Source organism: Cinclus cinclus, chromosome 6, assembly GCF_963662255.1.
Source record: "Cinclus cinclus chromosome 6, bCinCin1.1, whole genome shotgun sequence".
In the NCBI taxonomy this organism is placed as follows: Eukaryota; Metazoa; Chordata; class Aves; order Passeriformes; family Cinclidae; genus Cinclus; species Cinclus cinclus.
The window spans coordinates 8355942-8377013 of NC_085051.1; the positions used below are offsets into that span (position 1 = coordinate 8355942).

General features: G+C 39.7%; 1 protein-coding gene across 2 annotated transcripts in view; it reads right to left on the reverse strand.

Moving 5' to 3' along the window:
• SHANK2 (SH3 and multiple ankyrin repeat domains 2) overlaps window positions 1-21072 on the reverse strand; it is a 241380-nt gene that overhangs the window by 115877 nt on the left and 104431 nt on the right. For both annotated transcript variants that reach the window (XM_062494312.1, XM_062494313.1), the window contains one exon: window positions 11226-11301. In XM_062494312.1, the coding sequence (XP_062350296.1) occupies window positions 11226-11301 (76 nt within the window). The remainder of the gene's footprint in view (window positions 1-11225; window positions 11302-21072) is intronic.

The following is a 21072-nucleotide window of genomic DNA, read 5'->3' on the forward strand; positions in this document are numbered from 1 at the left end:
TCCTTACTAGGCAGCTGAAGATACAATTCCAAGGAGTATGATCATGGTACAATAATTAAAATATGATGGAGAAAGGATGAAGGGAATTACATAGAACTAAAAATCCTCTAACTCATTCTGCTATTTCATTAAAAAAAATTGGACAATCAGGGCCGCATATGGAAGTGCAGCATGGAATCAAATGCTTAGTACTACCTATGGATCTCAGCTTCACAGGTGTTCTCAAAGAAATCCAAGAGCAGAATCCTTATTGGCACAGACAATTGGTTATGTGTCAGTGCCTGACTGGCACAGCTGGCACTCAAACAAAAAAAAAAAAAAACCAGAGAAGACAGACGAGATCACCATTACCCCTGCTTGCACTGTTTTCCTCTCTTTTATAATTTGTGACAAACAGTTTCAAATTGCAACAGAAAGGACATGGTCTAATTTCTCCCTGGTAAACTTGGCATAGCTGTGTCTTCCTCAGCTGGCTACGTTCAAGCCGGATAAAGGAATGGGAAAATAAGAAATGATGCTCCAGCAATACTCCTGTAGCCTCGCCATATTCATATATTTGTCTTTCCAATCTCCTGTACCAGTGCTGCTTCTCCAGAGTTAGTAAACATCTTGTGTAGCTCTTTGATCATGAGAACAGTAAGGCTGCAGATTTTGCTTTGAAATCTGCTGATGAAAGAGGGATTTGTCAAACTGTGGCTGTTTTAAAAGGCATGGAGACATTCTCCAGTTCTGGATCTGTACTCCACAATGAGGGAATCACAGGCTCCAGTAAAAGCTGACAGGGCACATCACATCTTCCACTTAAACAAGGTGTTTCATTCACACTTCCAAACATGGAATCAAGCCATCTTTATTGGATTTTGAATACTTGATACCCTGGATGAAAAAAGAACAGTTCTTCACTAAGTCCCCAAACCCACACTAATATCAGCCATGAAGGGATTCAGTAAGAATGAGGAAGTCAGAAAGATCAGCATAGGTGCCCAAAAAATCAACCATCATTACAAAGAAGCAGCCTGTCTTAAAGAGAGTAAGTAACAGTGCTGTACACTTCAATGTGCTTATGCCTTACCAAAAAATACAGGTTTAAAAGAGAAATATTAAATTTCACAACTGAAGTGCAAAGTTGTGACACAATTTCTTTATGTAGACTGAAGGAAAAATTTTGTCTCTCTGTTTCCCCCTCAGTCCACATTCCTTTATCCAGCTTTTAATTACACCTAATATCAGATTTTCTGGTGTGTAGGAGGAGAGAGTAGCCAATCTAAAGTAATACTTTTCAAATAAATTGATTGTGCTATTTGTACTTGTGGGGTTTTTTTTCTGTTTTCATCTTATGCTGATGAAACTGCAACAACTAAAGTAAAAATATTGATACAGCAAACCAGGAAGTAATTTCCTGGACAGAGAAATCATCCAGTCAATGTCCGATTCTATATTATGTAGGAATCTCAGGATAGGATATGATATGAAGGCAATAAAGAAGTCAGTGGTCAGTCAGTTCATAATCCCAAGCAAATACATATTTAGGGTATATATGCACTATATGTAGGGTTATACTGATAACCATGTATGAATATATTTATTCACACTTACAAAATACCCAAGTATTTTAGCCTTTTTTAAGACAAATTTTATTATTCTTTCACATCTGCACTGGCAGAGAGAAAACAAAAAATCACTGGGGATGGGGAGAGTGGCAAAACAAGTTTAAATGACCTTAAAAATAAAAGCTCAATTGCTCTGAATTAATTAATTTAATTTGCCTTTTAAAAATGAACAGTCATTTCAAACACCACACATGACAAAGTGACAAGCAGACATGAGACATGCAGGCAGGAGTCCTTCTGCTATGGAACAGTAGAGTTTTATAGCCCAGAGTCCTTCCAAACCCTTCACACAAATGTTCCACCTAGCACAGGAATATTTTGGGCTCCAGCACACTCCACTTGCACCTGATACTTATCAGCAATTTTCAGTTTTCATTATCAAGCATTTGAGCAGTGTGAGCCTGGACTGTGAAAATATTAATATTCATTGCTAATACGATGAGCCTTGAGCAAACAGGCTGTCCAAACACTCACATATGTTTAGGTAACCAGAATATTTATCTAATAAACACTTTACTGTTTAGGTTTGTATTTTCCTACCCCAAACCAGCTGTAGATCCACCCTCTGATGTTGCCACGAAACCACAGAGAAACAGGAATTTTCTCCCTAATCATTTACACATATATTTAGATTAAAAGAATAATAATTATAGATGCTAAACTCCCTGGTTTTTACATCTTTTTTTTTTAATTAATAATTTTCCTGCTGTTTTTGCTAAAATTGGTCATTTTTATCACAGACAACCTCAGTACCATGGAGAGGAACATGTTCAAGGTTATCAAACAGGACAAGTAACAAAGGCAAAACAAGGGAAGTAACTTCAGTCACACCTCGGGTTTAAAAGAAAACAAACAGAAAGTGTTTTATTAACACTTTTTAAATGTGTTACAAGCCCTTTAAGGTAGCACTTTGACCTTGCAAGTCTTTAAAACAATTATTAAACTCACAGCACATTTTCGTATCATAACTCCACTTGCTCTAAGAGAGTCTAAATAAAAATGAACTATGAAATAGGGGAAAGAAACAGGTGATTTCAGGACTGGTGATAAACGTGAGTTTCAGATTAGTTTTAAGGAATGCCTCAGGTTTTCCATCACACCCTATGATGAGCAGGAGGAATTATCACCCTTCTGTCCTGCATTCCTTGGAAAAAAATACAGCCCTGACCACAAGGAATGTGAGTATCCCTGACTGCTCATTTCAGCTTTACAGATGGAAGTATTTAACTTACAAGTCTGCATTGTACAGAAGAGTACAGTGCTTTAATCAGTGTTAAACACACTGCAAATTTTTATGACAAAAAATGTTACGCCTTTAGTATATAACTTACAAGTAAGTTTGAAGTTCTGTCTCAAAACAAATGAGGCCTCACCAAAGGCACAGTTTTTCTGAAAACATACTTATTCTTCTCCAAGAGCTTTAAAAATACAGCGTACAGTGAGAAACTTTGATTCTCTAGTATTTTGCACAGAACAGCTCTACACTGACGTGAATTACTGTTAAATTTTCATATATCCCTTTAAAAATCCTGACTAATCACATTATTTCACAGTCTCATTAACATCAGAAAGGAGGTGGCAACTCTACCTTCTTTTCTGAAATATATTTTCCCTCTCCATTTCTCTAATTGCACTAAGCCCTTGAGTTATTTTAAGTCTACTCCAAATTTTGCTTACCTGCATGACAAAATGTCCATCTTAACAGCTCTCCTGCCTACCAGCATCATAATTTTCAGCAATTCTGTCAAAGCATGGCCAGTTTAGCCCAAAATGTTGCTGAAAAAAATCACTGACTTGACAATTTAATTTAAATTGGCCATGACTTTTCTTAATTATGTGAATGTTGAACTGGAACCTATCTTTATTGCCCCCTTGCCTTTCACACTCAGCTCGTTGGCTGCACTGATTTGGAATTTCTGGGAAGATGAAGCTTTCATTTTCTTTGTACTGGAGATAGGGTAAAAATGTTGGTTTATCATTTCAAGTCAATTCAGATGCATAGATTTTAATGTATTTCAGAATTTATGATGCTGGAAGTGTTTGCAGTAGAGGTATAAAACACCTCTGCCATAGGTACGACTGCCCCAGGTTTGGACATGCTGGTCTAAAGGATCCCACAATCCACTCAGTATCAGGCCTGGTTTTCAACTGAAGCACCAAACTCTTAATTCTATTATCTGGGCCCTATAAAAAAAATAAAGAAAATAGAAGACACATGGGTAATGGTCTTTTTTCCCCTAAAAATGCAGTTGCCACTTTTTCTTAGTGCACACATTGAATACTTGCTATCCCTCTGCTCAGAACCTTGCCATGAACTCAGTTTTTGTATAACACTTATCCCTTAAAGCCAATCTTTTGTTGATACATTTTAGTGCTTGTCAGACATCATCTCTCTGAAAACAGGCTGACATTTTGTGTCAGAAAGAGCAGGGAGCCCCAGCAGCATCACCAGCTACTCGATGGGTGCATCTGCCAATCATTCCCATGGAGCACCCCCTAACATCCACAAGGATGGAGACAGCATCTGCCTCTTGGCTCAGGGAAAGAGGAACACTTTCAAGGGGCTTGGATAAAGCCCTGCTCTGTCCAGCAGGCTCCTGGCGTTCAGCAGCAGCTCAGGCTGTGGATTTCAGTCTGACACACACGGGACTCAAGCCCAGATCTCCTTTAGACCAGGTGAATGGTCCACCACCAGCTGCTGTTTGCTCTTTAGCTGCTCCATCTTTGTTGGGTTCGACTCCATTTCTTAAAGAAACACAGCTGCAGCACATCTGGTTTGTGCAGGAGAAACAAGGCATCCTCCTCCCACCACCTTCCTTTTGCACCATGGAAGAGACCAAGAGTGAAAATCTGCCCCTTTCTGATTTTGGATCATTTCAGCTTTTAACAGGAACAAAACACATACGTTGCCTGCCAGCCACCCTGAGAATTTTGCCTCATAGATCAAATTCTCCAAATGCAACAAATATTTGTGAAAATCTGCCTGGAAATGGGGTAAGGGGGAAGAGTGGTTGAAATCAGTCCTACTGGAGGCAAGCCCACGGTGCAAGCTCACCAATTATTTGTTCCATTTGGGGCTGCCAAAACTTCCAATTGCATCACTCCCAACCAGAGGCACCATATGGAGGCTTTGCTCATCTGGTGATGAGGTGACAGCACGGCAGCCAAAGTTGCCCTGGGGCAGGGAAATAAATCATCACAGGGGCTGGGATGCAGGAATGAAAAACACTAATTATTAGAAATCTAATCATTCTCCTTTCTCCCCTTCCCCCCACCCCCCCCCCAAAAAAAAAAAAACCAACAAAAAAACCGAAACCCATTTGAATCTCCTGTTTTCCTCTGCTCTAATTATGTGGCTCTTGTTTCTAACCAACCTGTTGTCACTCTCTCACAAACTTCTTTCTGCATCTCCACTCCTTTTTCTTTGCTTTTTAAAATTCTAATTTAAAGAAAAAAAAAACCAACATTTTCTTCACCTCATGCACAGGACACAGGCTGCTGCTTTCAGTGGTGACATTTAAATCCATGCTGTCCTCCAGCATCCGGCCGGAGGAGTTGCAGAGGAAATCCTGCTGAGCCTGGGAGTACCAATTGCTGTGCAGGAAATGGCAGAACCCCCAAATCCCAGCCCTTGCAAGCAACAGCTTCTCTACCCAGGCACACAGTTAGGTCTGGACTAGCACTAGACGTAGATCCTAAAAGATTTTTCAGAAGGAGCACTGTAATTCTGAATTTGGGAAAGGCTATATCTATATCTATATATCTATAGCTATCTATCTATCTATATAGATTTTTTTTTTTTTTTTTTTTTTTTTAGGTCTTGATCTCTCTAACACTTACCACTAAAAATTTAGGCAAACATCTTGCCCAGAAAATGCGTGACACATATTACTCATTAGTTACCAAACCAATAATTGCTAAAAACTGGAATCTTACTGAAGTGGGTTGAGCAAACTTCACAGTAAAGGCAGACTTAAACTTAAAAATGCACTTATAAGCATCACTCACGATAGAGTTTTGGATCTTACTGTAATTGTATTAGACCCTAATAGTGCAAATTTAGTACAGGTTTAGATGGAGAAGCACCACAATTCAGATGCACACAAACACACACACCCTTTTTACCTCCTATTTCAGCAATTCCTTTCAGTATTTGCTGTAGTCAACATCACAAAAAGCTCCATGGTGGCATCACACAACAGCAGGGGAGGCAAAGTACAAAGTTGTTTATTAGCAACCAAAGGCATTTCCATTAGGAATTGAATAACTGTAAATGAAAAACTTCACATTTTACCTCTCCACCTGCTCTGTGGAGGTTACAATGCATTAATTATTGCTTAAATACATATGCAATTCTTCAAATTGTATCAAATTATGCTCTTCAAATTAATGAGGCCCAAGGTATTAAAATGGAGCTACCCTTGTGTTTCTGCCTCACATTAAGAGCAACTCAGTGCCATCAGACTGTTATACCCTCAATTAATTAATTAATTAAGAACAGACAACAAGTCCAACAAAATAACTTTAGTCCTCAGATGAGATTACATGCACACAAAACATTTTACATACTTTTTTCCCCTAGAATTTGGCTGGTGTTGACTGTTCTCTGTGCCCAAAAGAACCATGTTATCACATCTGCAGAGATTTTAAATCATTAAAATCTCATAGAGCTTTCAAATGTAACCACATCATACGGTTATATTTAATTACAATGCTGAGCATACTCAGATATTTTTGTTACCATCTTCCAGACAAAAACTGAGCTATGTGTATAGGTGAAAAAGTTAAAATGCTGCTGATTTTACTTGTTTCCACCAGAGGAAACCAAGGATTATGTTTAAAATATATGCCTGCAGGTAAGAACAGTTGTAAAATCACTTTCCACTTATTATCAACGTGTCAATCCCAGATTGTGGATTTATTGTTAAGAGTGAACAGCACCATTTTAATCTCCTTATTCCCATTTCCTTCAAGAGATCACCTGAACAGTACAGACTTCCCAGGAAACATCAGTACAGTGGAACTGGTGATATCCAATAGAAAACAAACAAACAAAAGAGCAGTTCACAGAATCCTAGAATGCTTTGGGTTGAAAGGGACCTTAAAGATCATCCAGTTCCAATCCCCTATCATCTAGTTCTACCCCGATTCAGAAAACCCTATTTATTCTCTGTGTAACAAGACTTCTCCCACTGTTCTGCCCAGGCAGAACCAACATGAAAATGTGGGAAGCAGGATATAAAACATAACAACAGCTCTTATACTTTCCCTCAATTTTTGCAAGGACCCATTTGCCAGGATTTAGTGGACTGCTGCCAGGCAAGCAGCACTCAGCAAGTACATATGCCAAATTCCCCACCCCAGGGACACGGGGCCATCATAACCAGGAGAAAATCCCTTTGCTCCCCATCAGTTTTACATTCCTCACCATTTGCAATGGCCAGAATTCCACCAAAACTTTCTGTATGTTTTAAATCTATATTTTATTATTTTAAAATCTATATTTAAAGAGATGAGCAACTGCATTTCTCCAGAGGGAGGATTACTTATGTGAAATATCCACATGAAACCAGATCTCAAACTAGAAAAAAGTATTTCTGCATCAGACTGAGAGCTTCCACTAAAAAAAGGTGTGTAACACACCTAAGGCTTAAACTACCAAGACAGCACCACTTACATCACAGCTTTGGGACAAAGGTATCCAACAGGCACATTTTGTGGGCTAAAAAAAATTGAAAATCTAACCAAGCTCTCCACAGCATGCTGAGTTACAGGGGCAGACAGCTTCAGCTGTGCCAAGGAGTCTCTCTGAGCTGCTCAGGATTAAAGCTTAGGCTGCTCTATCCAACAGTGCAGATGACAACAGCAACAGAGAATGGCCTGGAAAGAACATCTGAGAAGAATCTCTGTGCTTTTTATTAGGTGTTTGTATGTAAATTGGCTTTTGAAGAGTTGCTTCTGTCAGCTTCTACACTCGTGGGACACAGATGGCGCCACCTGACTCCAAGTGGGGACAGTAGGGTTAATGAATTAAGCTTTTAATTAAGTTGTCTTACAGATTACACCATCCTATTTTCCTCTCTGTCTTCCTCCAGAAAAACAGAACAAAAACGATAAGGCAAATCAATTTGTTCCTGTCATCAATGTGGTGGCAACCAGCCTTTGGAAAAGGTTATTTGTCATCACATCCTCTCCTGTGAGCTCCTTAATACTGCTGGAGCCATGGGACGTCAAGGAAATGCACCAGGAGAACTTTTCCCATGCAGGGATTGGTACCAGTTAAAGTGTCTGGAGAAAACCCCCCATGTGAAAGTCGATAATTCTGTGAAGAAAGGCACAGAATAGGCAGGAGACCTTCCATTTATGTGCCTCTTTGATTGCACTGAGGTTGGCATCCAATTGTGCTATTGGCTTTTGCTGCTGCTGGGGGTGGGAGATGATGCAATGAATGCAGTAGGAAAAGTTTACACTGTCGTGTCCTAAAGTTCCCAAATTCATGGAGGCAGTGGATCATGTTTTCCACCACACCAAGTTTATCATTTTTACATAGCAGCACACTGTCTCATATTATTTATGTCTCCGGAGTATAAAACCAAGTTATCACTGTATTATCAATCCCATTCCATTTAAAAGGGTGATAACATTTTACATTTGAAATTAAACAACTAATTAACTCCACATATTTTCCTGACTGAACAATCCACTGTCCCATCTTGAAAGAATTAATCAATTCCTTCACTTCAGTTAGAAAGCAGATAATGATAATTTCTAAAGGTTTACCTTAGCTTTAAGTTTTTCAAAAATAAAGATTTTTTTTTTAATTCAAACATCCTTTCTGTGCCTCAGCAATACTTTCTGTTATTAAACTGGAATTCAACCTTTGATGAATCAACTCATTTATGCCCTACGAATAATTGCATTTGAATTAACTGCTGAATAATCCAGGGAAGATGGAAAACTTCAGAGATATGGCAGAGCAGTCTTGCATTATCTCCTTGCAGTTTTAGTGGTGTATCTTTAGGACAAGGAGTGGGGATTTAAACTAAAAGAGGATAGACATTAAAAAGAAATTTTTCCCTGTTGAGGGTATGTCATCAGCATTTAAAGCAGATAATACATCATACCTGGTAGTTTCAAATATTATATTTGAATGATATTTAGTGACTGTTTGCATGGGCAAGCAAGTCTCAGTGCCTTTCTCCACATTAGTAAGCATCCTCCCCATTTTCCTGAAGTTAATATATGGGTAACTGATCTCTTATGCAAAGCTGAAATAGGATTTAATGAACCTCCATTACTCAGGCTGCACATTTTCCTCAAGATGAAAAAAGCCATGTACAATGTATTTTCCTGCATGTGAATAAGCCCATTAATATAGATTTCTGAACAGAGTGTTTCTACTTAGCAGTTTTTGCCCTTTGGGAGGGAGAAGGAAAGAGAGAAGGGAGCAGACACTTCCCCTGACTCCCCCACATCATCTCCAGAAAGGAACTGGATCAGCTTTGTTAATACTTTGGATTCAGAGCTGTTCTTAGCACAGAGGCACAATTGCCTTCTGACAAATGTTTATGAAACCTTTGCTGCCAGCTTTAAATCTGTTCTAATGTATTCTTCCCCGACTTTGATACTAAATGATAACAGAGAAAGTAATCAAAGCAGTACAAACCTGGCAATATCAAAAATTGCTCTCACTTTCACACCTTGTTTGCCTCTTTGAATAATTCCCCTCCCCGAAGAAGCCCTTGTGAAGAATTAAATCTGGATGTGCCACCAAGAGATATTAATCTCCAGACAGGTTCTGAAATGCAAATTTCTTTTGGCTTTAGCAACAATACGCAAGCACCAGTGAAATCACTGTTCAGAGGTACAAAAAGATGATCTGCAGCCTCAGTCAAGTACCTGGAACACACCTTGGTGTGTTATTTTTTTTTTTTTAGTATTTCTGGTGTTACTTTACAAAAATTCTAGATTTATCATACTTTGCTGAAAAAATGTGTTAAGCAAGTCTACCTTTCCACTTGGAAATTTCTTGGAATTTCACATTAATTCTGCCTCCTCCTACATTTTCCTCTCAATTTCCACTATTACCCTTCCATATGGACCCACTGGATCTCTGATTTTCTGTGTAAACTCAAGGAGAGTTGTCTTCCAAACCTTGCCAGAAGAACTCTGTTGCTTTCCCCCTCTCTACTCAGACAATTAATAGATATCAACTGCAGACACACTTAATAACTAATTTATATAAGTTTGTACAAAAGTTCATTTTTTCTCGATTATCTCTCCTGCTCAGTTCTGAATCAGGTAAAGGTACATTTTTTGAGAGCTTTACTATTGCACTGCACAAAGCCAATACCTTTACAAAAAAACAAAAACCTCAAAACAACAGAGAAATAAACCAACTACTTAAAAAAAAAAAAAAGGTGGAAAGGAAGGTTTTGATGGAATTTACATTTTTTAATGAAAAAATCTGTTAGAAAGTAGCAGGAGGTTTTCAAGTGGAGTTTCCGAGTGAGGCAACACGCAGCAGACACAGCTCCTCCCTTTTTCAGAAACAACCCTATCCATTCACACTGAAATATAGAGACATACAGATATGGATTTGGATTTTGGATTTTGTAAACGAATGATCACTCTGAGAACCTTGCAAAAAGCCAACTCTTCTCACTGCAAATGTCCCAAGTAACCAGTGAGTCTGCTCTGCAGAGCTTGTCTCAGAGTATGGGCTCACAGCTTCTCTTGACAACTTTACCATCATCAGATTCCCCCAGTCAATCACATCGTGTCCAACTGGGAACTTCCTCCCCAGGTTGTTCAAGTCACATAGAAACTATCCCTGAACCTCAGAACAAAGTCTAAGATCTCAGAACAAAACCAACAAACCAACAGTTAACCACTTTTTTTTTTTTTTGCCACATGAAACACTGCCATTGCTTTACACATTTCAGAGTTTTTCTTTTTCTCTCCTACCATAAATGTGGATCCTTGAAAAACAAAACAAAACAAACAAACAAAACAAAACAAACAAACAAACAAAACAAAACAAACAAACAAACAAACAAAAACAAACAAACAAAAAAAACCAAGCTGTAATTGGACATTCAGGACATTCATTTCCATTTCCAATTGGACACTGGACATTCAGTATGCCACCAAAATTTCTTCAAGAAGACACCAAAAGCTAACTGAGGTTCTGTGTTTTAAAGGTCATCCTTTCCACCAGCAGTCAGCTGTATGTTCAAGGTATATCCATGGGGCAGAAGAACCTGCTTAAAAATCATGACTTCTCCACAAATATATAATCAAATTTCTCATTTCCAGCAGCATCAGTTCTACTCAGGTTCCAAAGTCACTGTTCAGAACAACAAATCTCTTTCACCACTCACAAAACAAAACAGTAAAAACCCGTGACTTCAGTGCTCCTGCATTTTCTACACCCATCCCATCCAAACAAAGTAAACTGCAACAAAAACCAATTGAGAAGTTAAATGGTACCCAGAAGCTCTGTTTAGTGATCTGTTTCCCTCTTCCCCTCCAAAGCCTCAACCTAAAGTAACAATTAAATAAAACCCAGGAAGGTTTTGTAAACAGATTGCAACCAAAAGGAAAAATTCTTACCTTGAAGCATCAAAGCTGTCATAGGACCCAACCGTGTAGTGTCTAAACAGCTTCTTTGTTCTATCTGTTCGTGTTTCTGCAAAGAGAAAAAAGAATTTTCAGTACTTCAGTATTTCTTAATCAAGTGCTGAAGTATTTGTTTATATTCCCTCGCAGTGAATGAGTAGTTGCAAGGCATTTTGGAGAAAAAAGTCTTGGCTTTGGAGATATTCTTTTATCACATCAGACACATCAAGTGAATAAGGAGAACTTCTTGGAGATCATGAATCACATAATTCACAAGTTTTAAAGCTCCACTCATATTCTCAGTGGCAAAAACTTCTGCGTCCAATATTTGGTTCTTTTATAACTAAGAGGCAAAATAGAAGAAGAAAGAAGAAAAATCTGCAACAGATGTCAGAAAGGTTGAGAAAATAGCCAGAATATGCAAATCAATATTTTTGCCTAACTACAGCTCAGTCCTCCAATGAAATCACCTTTGGTTTGGCTAAGAGACATCAAAAATGAGATGGAAAAGTTTCTGGTTTAGATTACGACCCTGAAAGTCTCATCTGCACAGCTGAGGGACTCTCCATGGGAGGACAGCCTGACACAATTCCAACAGATTTTATTAATTCTCCAAGACAGACAGAGCCCTCAAGGCACAGCACTTCTGTGGCACAGCTTTTAAGGATGGTGCAAATGACTGAGAGATTGGTGCTGTCAAGTGAGCAAGGGCAAGACTGCAGAGAGAAAAAGAACATCAGAGCAGGATGGAAGGGCTTTGAACACAGCCAAGGAGCAGGAGAAAGTCCTGGGAAGCAGACTTTGGGAAGAAGGGTGGGAAAAATGCATATTTCCTTTCTTTAACCAGTGCAGCTGACACATAACTGGATCATGCCCCCAGCTCGAGGCATAAATCCAAATACATCCATAATACAGAGAAATTCCAGCTGGAAATGCACAAGTAGATTGCAGCTGCTAAAAGACTAAGAAGGATATTTCTTCAGAGCTATGCACCAATTGGCAAGGTCCAAGAAAAGCAGTACTAGGAAAAAACAAAAATATTTACATTTATATATATATTGTGGAGACCAGCCAGCCTCCATCCTACAGGATGGCCAGAGAGGGAGAAAAATCTCTATAAGATGAACTCTACTTGACACTTTAGTTTATTTTGTCCCTTTGTCACTCACCTACAACCTGTATTTTTTGCCTAAAAGGTCTTCCTTTATCCAAAATTCCTGCTCCTACTGCACAAATTGCAGTCTGTTCCCCACCGAGCAATATTCCTTTTTTATGCCATTCTAAGAATCAGGTGCACACCAAGAGATATAAACAGAAGAAACACAAAAAATCGTAAACCTGGAGCCCACTGTGAGTTTCTCCCTAGTCTGTTCTCAGAAGTCCCTCAGAAATGATTACAAGAAATAAATTATGATGAAGAATATTTTGAAATCTTAAGGTAACTGCCTGAGCCTTAAGGAGCCAGATGTTCCCCCTGCAGAATCTGTTTTCTACAGCGTGATATTTCAGTGCTATAAGGAATACAAAGTGGGTGGGAGGGATGGGAAAGCACAGCAAGACGGAGAGTTTTGTTCAGCTCCTCAGGATTGCAGAGCCAGCACTCTTCAGCTGCAGCTTGGATCTGCTCCCCAGCTCTGCCACCCCTCTGTTTCCCCCCACTCCTCTGTGTGCAGTCAAGGATTCTTTGGGAAAACAGAAGGCTTGCAAGGCGCTGAACTCGAGGCTAAGTGGCGGTTTCCCAGGCTGCTGTGTTAAGTTCTCTAATTACCTTCTTTCCCTCACCTCTGACTCAGATTCCAGGCTGGCCTACCACACAGCATAAATACACACACCCAGGAGCAGGGGGGAGCACCAGGAATCTGCCATCAGAATGAGCTGGGGACTGAAAGAGGAAAGGGATTCCATTCTCTGACTTGACAAAAGAACACAAAGAACCCATAGCCAAATGCCTAACAAATGCTGTTCTGAATTCAAGCCAAATATAGCATAATAACGCTGTTATAGGTATATTAATATCAAGGGGTTAGCTCCAGGTTTCCCTGGATTTGTACCCATTCTTATGTCCCAGGTTTTCTTAAGACCAGCATTCTTTTTCAAAATGCTTTTGCAGGAAGTTAGGACCACCTAAGACTAGCAACCCCGTCACCATTAAAGAAGCTTTTACTTACAGAATCTTTTGAGGATTTCTTCTTAAATTTGGTTGCAGACAGATTAGAAAGACCAGCAAGAAGATATGGACAAGAAGGTCTAGAAAAACCTTATTTTGCCATTTTATTGTAATAAAGATAATTATTTTAACAATACTGCATTCTTACTGAGAGGAACATCTATCACCACAGATGAAAAGTCACTACATCGAGTTGGATCAGTTCAAAAGGCTTTTCTAAGAGGTAGAACAAAACTCAAGGTTTGCAGAAATGGCCCCTTTTCCTTTATATTGACAGAAGAGAGAAACATTGGGATATCACTAGAAATTTCTGTATCTCTTGAGAAGCCCATATTTTACCAGAGTAAATACCATAATAACACAACAATTTTTCCTGGTCCATTTTCCACTGAAGCCAGAAATAAGATGTGTGCCCTGGGCAATAGTGGCAATCCAAATAATAAAGCCCCAGCTGTTTCTTTATTAGGATCATTTATTGTTGCAGACATCTCAGTGTGCAACAGGCTCAAAGCCTGCCCTTCCAGAATGCAATTTATAGGGTTAGAAGAGGGACGAGCACTGAGAAAGTGTAGCTGGAAAACATTTCCTCTTTTCTCCACCTCAGGAGTTGTAAGGACTTCCTTCCAAATAAACATAGGACTTCCTGCAGATTCCCTGTCTCAGTCTCATAAGTGACCACAGGACTCCAGCAGGTCTTACAGACATTACCAAAAGCTGAAAAACCACTGCCATGAAAAGCAAGCAATAAATGTTGGACACTAAACCACAGAGATCAGGCCACTCGTGCCATTTCAGCCCACGTAACAACTGTGGGGCCGTTCCAGCAGCCAGCCCACAATTGATCCCCACCCTGACACTCCTGCTTGGAGTAGGTTGCTTACATATTTGATATTGCTTTGGAAGGGTAAAGAACTAGGAGGGGGAAAAAATCCCCAAGCAACCGTCTCCATTCCTTGTCTCCTCCCTGCTGCTCCTCGCAGGGCATTTCTGCGCAGTGTTTCCAAGGAAACTGCGCGGGAATGCTGTGCCAGCAGGGATGCTGTGCCAGCAGGGATGCTGTCAGAGCCTGCCAGCACTCTAGGAAAGGTTCAGAGTCATGTCCATGCCACGAACAGAGGAAATAGCAGTGGACAGCAGGATTTGTGCTGTCATACTGGGAGGCAGCCGAGAGCAGCAGGCTCTCCCCAGATACCACTGGTGGGTAAAGGTGGGTTTTATCCCTGCCCCAAAACATGCAGCCTTTCCTTCTTCCTTCCCTCTCGCCCAGTGACAGCCCTGGGAGATGTTTCACTCCCAACAGACTCTGAGAGATGCTCTGTCAGAGCACTTCAGGCACAGCTCTCTGCAGGTGCAACACCCAAAACAGTGGCAGAGGTTAAAGCCTTCCCGCTGCACCTTCCTCTTCCTGGGGGGAAAAACCCTTTCCCGAACATTTAAGTTGAGGATTAGACCAGAAGTTAAAAACAAAGCACTGATTCAAAGCTGAGGAAAGCAGACTAATAGTAAAGTCAGCAGAAATTCACAGTTCAAGGATACTTGTGCTGGTTTGCAACAAGACAGGCCTCCTATCTTAAAATGTTTTCCTTAAATTGATCCAAATTTGCCCATAAGGAAATGTGGAGAAAAAGCTCATGGGATTGAAAACATCACTAACACCATGCATTTTTCTATCCCAAACATATCCAAAATATCTACCTTACCAAATGATGCTCCAGAAAATAATCACATTAAAAGACACAAATATTCTTCATACCACAAACTGTGAAGTCTCAGTAACTTATTTTACTAATTCCCTTTTCCCCTTAGAAAATGGAGATTCACCAAAATAGAAACTGGATTTTCTATTAAATATGGTACGTTAAAATGGTGATATGTGTGAAGTTTTTTCAGGCCTATGATACAATTGTTTAACATGACATTTCTTATTGCCTTCTTTTAGTATTACATTTGAGCCATAGGAAAGATGAAATTCAGGGATACTTCTCTAAATCATGTGGAGCAGAATTACGGATTCTAAAAAATGTACAAAAAATGAGATGAAGAACTAGAAATGGAAACTTTATCTATTAACTGTTTGGTCGTTAATTCTGATAAAGGGTTATAAAAACTCAGGAAAGTGAAATCTGCAGATATGTACCACCCAAGAATTCAGAAGAAACTACAATCGTTTTCATATCTTTGCAAATCTGAGGCAAAAACTTTGATGCTTCATTTGAAGGGATAAACTGTGAGGATCAAGAGAAAATAAACATATGATGAAGGAATTATAAATAGTAGATTAATGAAAACCTTTAATTAATGGTTCACTTTCTTCTGTTTCAGTTTGTGGATGATCCCAGTGTTCAGTTGAAGTGATGCTCTCAACCAATTTTTCTCTCAGTTAAAGCCGAAAAATAGCAAATCTTATGTGGTTTTTGAAGTTTTTCAGATTTGAGAATAAGCACAAAAACATCTCAAGGACAACTTGACCAGAATAACAAATCCTTGGGTGTCCTCCTGCCTTGCCTTTCCTTCTTCTTTTCCCTACTAAATCTTACTTTCAGAGAAAGAAATGGAGACTGAGTGTTGATTCTCTCCTTCATCCTTAGAGGAAGATTAGCTGGAATACAGTGAATTTGTTTACCCACACAGGATGCTGAAATGGCTGATCAATGGAGTGAATCAGCAAGTTTGTTTGCAAGAGAAACCGTAATAACTGAAATATGCAACTTGGACCTGCTGGAGAGGCATGTTTTTGGAAGAACAGTGTTTCCCATGTCATCAGTTTTCCCTTTAATTGAACAAAAAGCTTACTTAAACCTGAAAAATAAAACCCCAGCAAGTATTGTGGAAGCATTTGCTTCTTACTGTCCTAACAATTTTACCAGCTCTTTGTACAATTCTGGAATTTTGCAGCTCTTCCCTCATTTTCAGAATATTTTCAAAATGTGGTAATGGTTGCTTGATCTTTCCCTAAGTTCTTTTGTTGGGATTCTGAGGGTCTACATTCCCTCTGCCCCTCATTTCCAACCCATTCGTGGCAGTCTTGTGTCCATGGTCTCAGCTGGTGCAGAGGATTAAGCCACTCTGTCTGAGACAAGCACAGACACAGCTCTGGGTGATCTCACCAAAGGAAATTAATTGAGAAAGGAAAGATTTTTTTTTTTCCCCTCTTTGTTTTACAGACTAAAATGCATCTTAACACAAAAGAGTGAAGAGTTTGTAAAAAGCTGGATGATGACCTCAGAGTTTCTAGCAGCTGAACATGGCTTTGGTACATGTGCACCTAGTTTGATCCTTGCTGAAATACCCAGCTTTTACAGAGTCAGGCTAAAACAGAGCAACTTTGGTGCACTTTGCCTAACGTTTAATTGTGGCCTGACAATACGTACATCTGCCTCATAAAAACCAGCTCTCCATGTCAATCCCAAAGTGCTCCTGCACACATAAATAAAGGCATCTTCTTTTTCAAATTCAGGGAGAACAAAGAAGTCTTGATGAGCTGCCTGCTGGCACAATCATCTGTTGTAAATGTTATTTATCCTGAAGGTCAGGATGGTTTGTTCACTCACAAAGCTCAGGTGGTGTAATGTTCCAGTTCTTCAGAACTAACTCAGGGTACGAATGTTTTTAATCATAACACCTTATTTCACATTTTTCATCCCCCCAGCACACAGTTCAAATATTTCCCGCAAATATCAGGGTTCTCACTGATGGCAGCAGCATAACCCAAAATGATGGCCTGTAGCAAAGGGCAGGTGCCAGGTGACTTAGCCTTGATGCAGTGACTTTGCATTAAATTTAGGAAAATTCCATTAGAGGATTGTGAAGGAACTCTGCATTTGCTTGTGTGTCAGGAGCTGTGGTCTGCTCAGCATGACAGGGATTGTTCCTACCTGAGATATGTTTACAGTCCCACAAAGGCAACCAACTGCTTGGGAGAAGGTCACTGAGCACTCTGAGTCGGAAAGAACAGATGGGAAATTATTTTGGGCTGAGTAAGGAAAAACAGGCCCTGGAAAGCCATTCTTCTATTCAATTTCAAAAATCATTAATTTTCATGTACAGCAAGTTTCAACAAGAGTTATTATGGACTTTTATCATCAATGGTGATACAAATGCTTCCCCTCAATTTCCTCCCTTTACAAGAAGCTTCATTCAAGTCTAAAGCTTCACCAGCTGTACTCAGGATCAATGATCTGTCAAATTCTCTGCCTTCAATAATAGATAAAATTTTGAATACATAAGAAGCTGCTGAGCATGGGAGATACGTGGGAAGTTCCTAGAACCTCACAATCTATTTCACCACAGCTCTCCTTTTTTTTCCCCCTCTGCCTTGATTGTGCACGTGGACTTCTCAGTCTGATTTTCACTGTGGATAGAATATGACTGAAACACAGCAAAGACAGAAACACTTTGCAACTTCCACCATAAGGACCTCAGAATAACTTTTGATTTAGTGCTGTAACTCCAGACAGAGTGAGCAAATAGCCCAGATGTTGCAAAGCAATGTGGTACCCAGGTTTACAAAGGACCAGGGAGGGGAAGATGAGGGTGGAAAGAGAGCTGTGGATGTGGGTGTGGATGTGGGTGTGGATGTGGGTGTGGGAGTTTTTTGGCCACCAGGAAGAACTGCTGCCTTACCATGCTGTTGCATCTGTCTAAAATACAACATTCAACTACAAATTCAAAAATACAAACGAAAAATTACTTACAAACACCACACCACTTTTAACAGGAGTACCAGACTTTAGCAATTGAACTGGTGGTGCTCTATCAGAATACATAGCTGTGGTTATGTATAGATAAAATAAATAACATGTATAAAATATAAAAATAATTCATAGATATGGTTAGAGATACTTTGCATTGATGACTGTTAAGTAACATAGGATTCAGAGCCAGACCACAGATAATTAATTTTCAAATAGGAGAAACTATCACCATTAGTTTGAAAGCTTACTCAGAGAGAACCTACACCAGTATTCCAAATACTTAGGATGACTGCAGCAGGAAAGGAGCCAAATCCAAAAATAATTGTACTTTTTAAATGTGTAGAAGGTACTTGCCCTTAAAGCATTGTGTAGACACATAAGGGCTATTACTTTAAATGAATGCATTTGAAAATCCATGTTGCAACCTTAAACACTCCTGGAAATGAGAACAAATTGCTGAGAATGCTGAGAATTTAGTTTTCTAAGAATGCACTAAAAATCAGATATTATATGTTAGGCAATGCCTATAAAGATTGTACCATATATTGAGAAAAGCAACAGTACTGTGCAAAGTTTTTAGAAGTAAGTATGTTTTCCAGGCATTTAGTGAGGGAAGCCATATAAAACTTTTCTATTCCTGCCAATGCACTTCATAACTCAGTGATCTTCATTAGAGCTCCACATGACACTTCCAAAATGAACTCCGTTCTTGGACCTTGACTTTCTAGCCAGATTCTCACCAGCTTACCTGGGGTTTGGGTACTTCTGCATCCCCACAGAGAAAAACACCCCAGACATTTAATTTCAAAACGTACTCCTTCAACTACACTCAAAAAGTTGAAACTTATCAAGGAATGTAGGATTTGACAAGTGTTCCGAATTGCTACACAACATGCTGCTGGCAACTCCTCTTCCTTTGCAGAGGGCAGGCTACAACAAAAACCCCAAACCAAGCTGACCACAACTGAGAAGCCTTATTTTACACAAGGCTCAAAGCCCACATTCCTGCAGTTCCACGCTGTACCAAGAGGGTTTTTTTTTTTTTTCCCTGCTGCAGGTTTCCATGGAAATGCAACAGTCACTAATCTAAATAAGTGCAGCTGAAGGACGCCTGAAAACCTGAAGCAATTATGCATGCCATTAGAGGAACAGAATATGATTCAGCCCAGCTATTAGAAATGTGCTACAGCTATCACTTCTATATTTTGTTGCAGTGTTCTAAAAACAATAGTGCTTTCTATTTTTTTTTAAACCCACTCTTTTGCTGCTTATAAGAGGGAGGAAAAAAAAAGAAAATGCAATAAAATTACTTCTCACGTAACAAGCTCACGATGAAGTCAGACAGTAACTGTCGCAAAACACAAATGGAGTTGTGCCACACATTTGTTTTGCCATGAAAATACTCAGGACCTGAAAACTTCTCTCTGGTCAAAGAGACTTCACTTGAGTCATTCTGATGAGTAATAAGACAGTGATAGCTTTGATCTGCATTAAAGGGCTAATGAGCCTTAAAACAATTGATGTAAATATAATTTCTGATCAATACAAAACTAAACATCCATGTGCAACCACAGCACACAGCTCAGGCACAGCTGGGTCTCTACTGATCACAGAGTTATAGGATCATGGAATCATTAAGGTTGACAAAGTGCCTCTGAGTCCAAATGTCCTCCCAGCACTTGCCAAGGCCACCACTAACCCATGTCCCCAGGTGCCACATCCACATGGCTTTTAAATATCTTGGGTTCCAGCACTAAAGTTCCAACGCCTGGCAACTCTTTCCATGTGGAAATTCTCCCTAATATCCAACCTGAACCACCCCCGGCAGAGCTTGAGTCCGTTTGTTCTTGTCCTGTCCCTCATTCCCTGGGAGCAGAGCCTGGTCCCACCTGGCTGGCCCCTCCTGTCAGGGAGTTGTGGATAGCCAGAAAGTTCCCCCGGAGCCTTCTCCCCAGTATGAACCAGCCCTCCCAGCTCCCTCAGACATTTCTGATACTCCAGACCCTTCCCAAGCCCCATTCCCACTGCTTTGGACTCAAGCTGTTCCTACTTCATGTACCATAGGAAAGTTTCAGAAGCTATGAAACAGGGAGTGTGCTGGTGATTCTGAACAAATGTTTTGAGAGTTATTTCAGATTATCTCAACTTTGTGTTATTACCCTGTTATTTTTCCAATTCCCCTTACTATTGAAGAATGAGCTGATAAAACACTGAAAAAAATACAGCTTTCAAATTCTAATGTCAATTTTGTCAAGTACTGCTCGTCTGTGTCACATTTTGCAGAAAATGTCTCCCAAGTGGTTGTCATTCCATATAAAAAGTGAGGTGACTGAATAAAGAGTGCTGCTCCAAAGTCAGGAGCACAGATTGGAGATGGGCTGTCTGTGCTACCTGTGTGAACACCAGCAATGTGCAGTCCCTGTGCCAGATCTACTTGAAATTAATGCAATTTCTGCCAATAAACATTGCAATTAGACCTCAAACAGGAGGAACTGAGGAGGAGGAAACACACTTGTGCAGGAAAAGGCCTCTCAAATGATTAATGTGGTATTTCTAGACCACAGCCGAGCACTCTCCATCTCTACTGGGAACATCTACTGAAGGAAGCACTCAGGAGACAGAACTGAGGTTTTACCTGCTTGGGGTTCTCCTTGCTGACACCAAGCCACCACTGGGAATAAAGTCAAATTAATTAGATTCCTATTCATAGAATGTAAAATCCAGAATGAAGGGGAAAAGGGGGAGGGGGCATAAGTATACATTAAGAACACTAAAAGATCATTCTAAAAATCAGCTTGAAATGTATATATTATCCTTTCTGTTCACTTTTGGTTTGTTAGTTCTTACAATTTCACTTAATGCCTTTTCTTCATCTGCTGAAGTCTTCACAAAAGGGAGCAGAAAGTAGGTCTTCCTTTTCAAATCTGACAATCTTTTATCTACACCTCAAGCCAGACCCTTTCAAGTTTCATTTTTTACC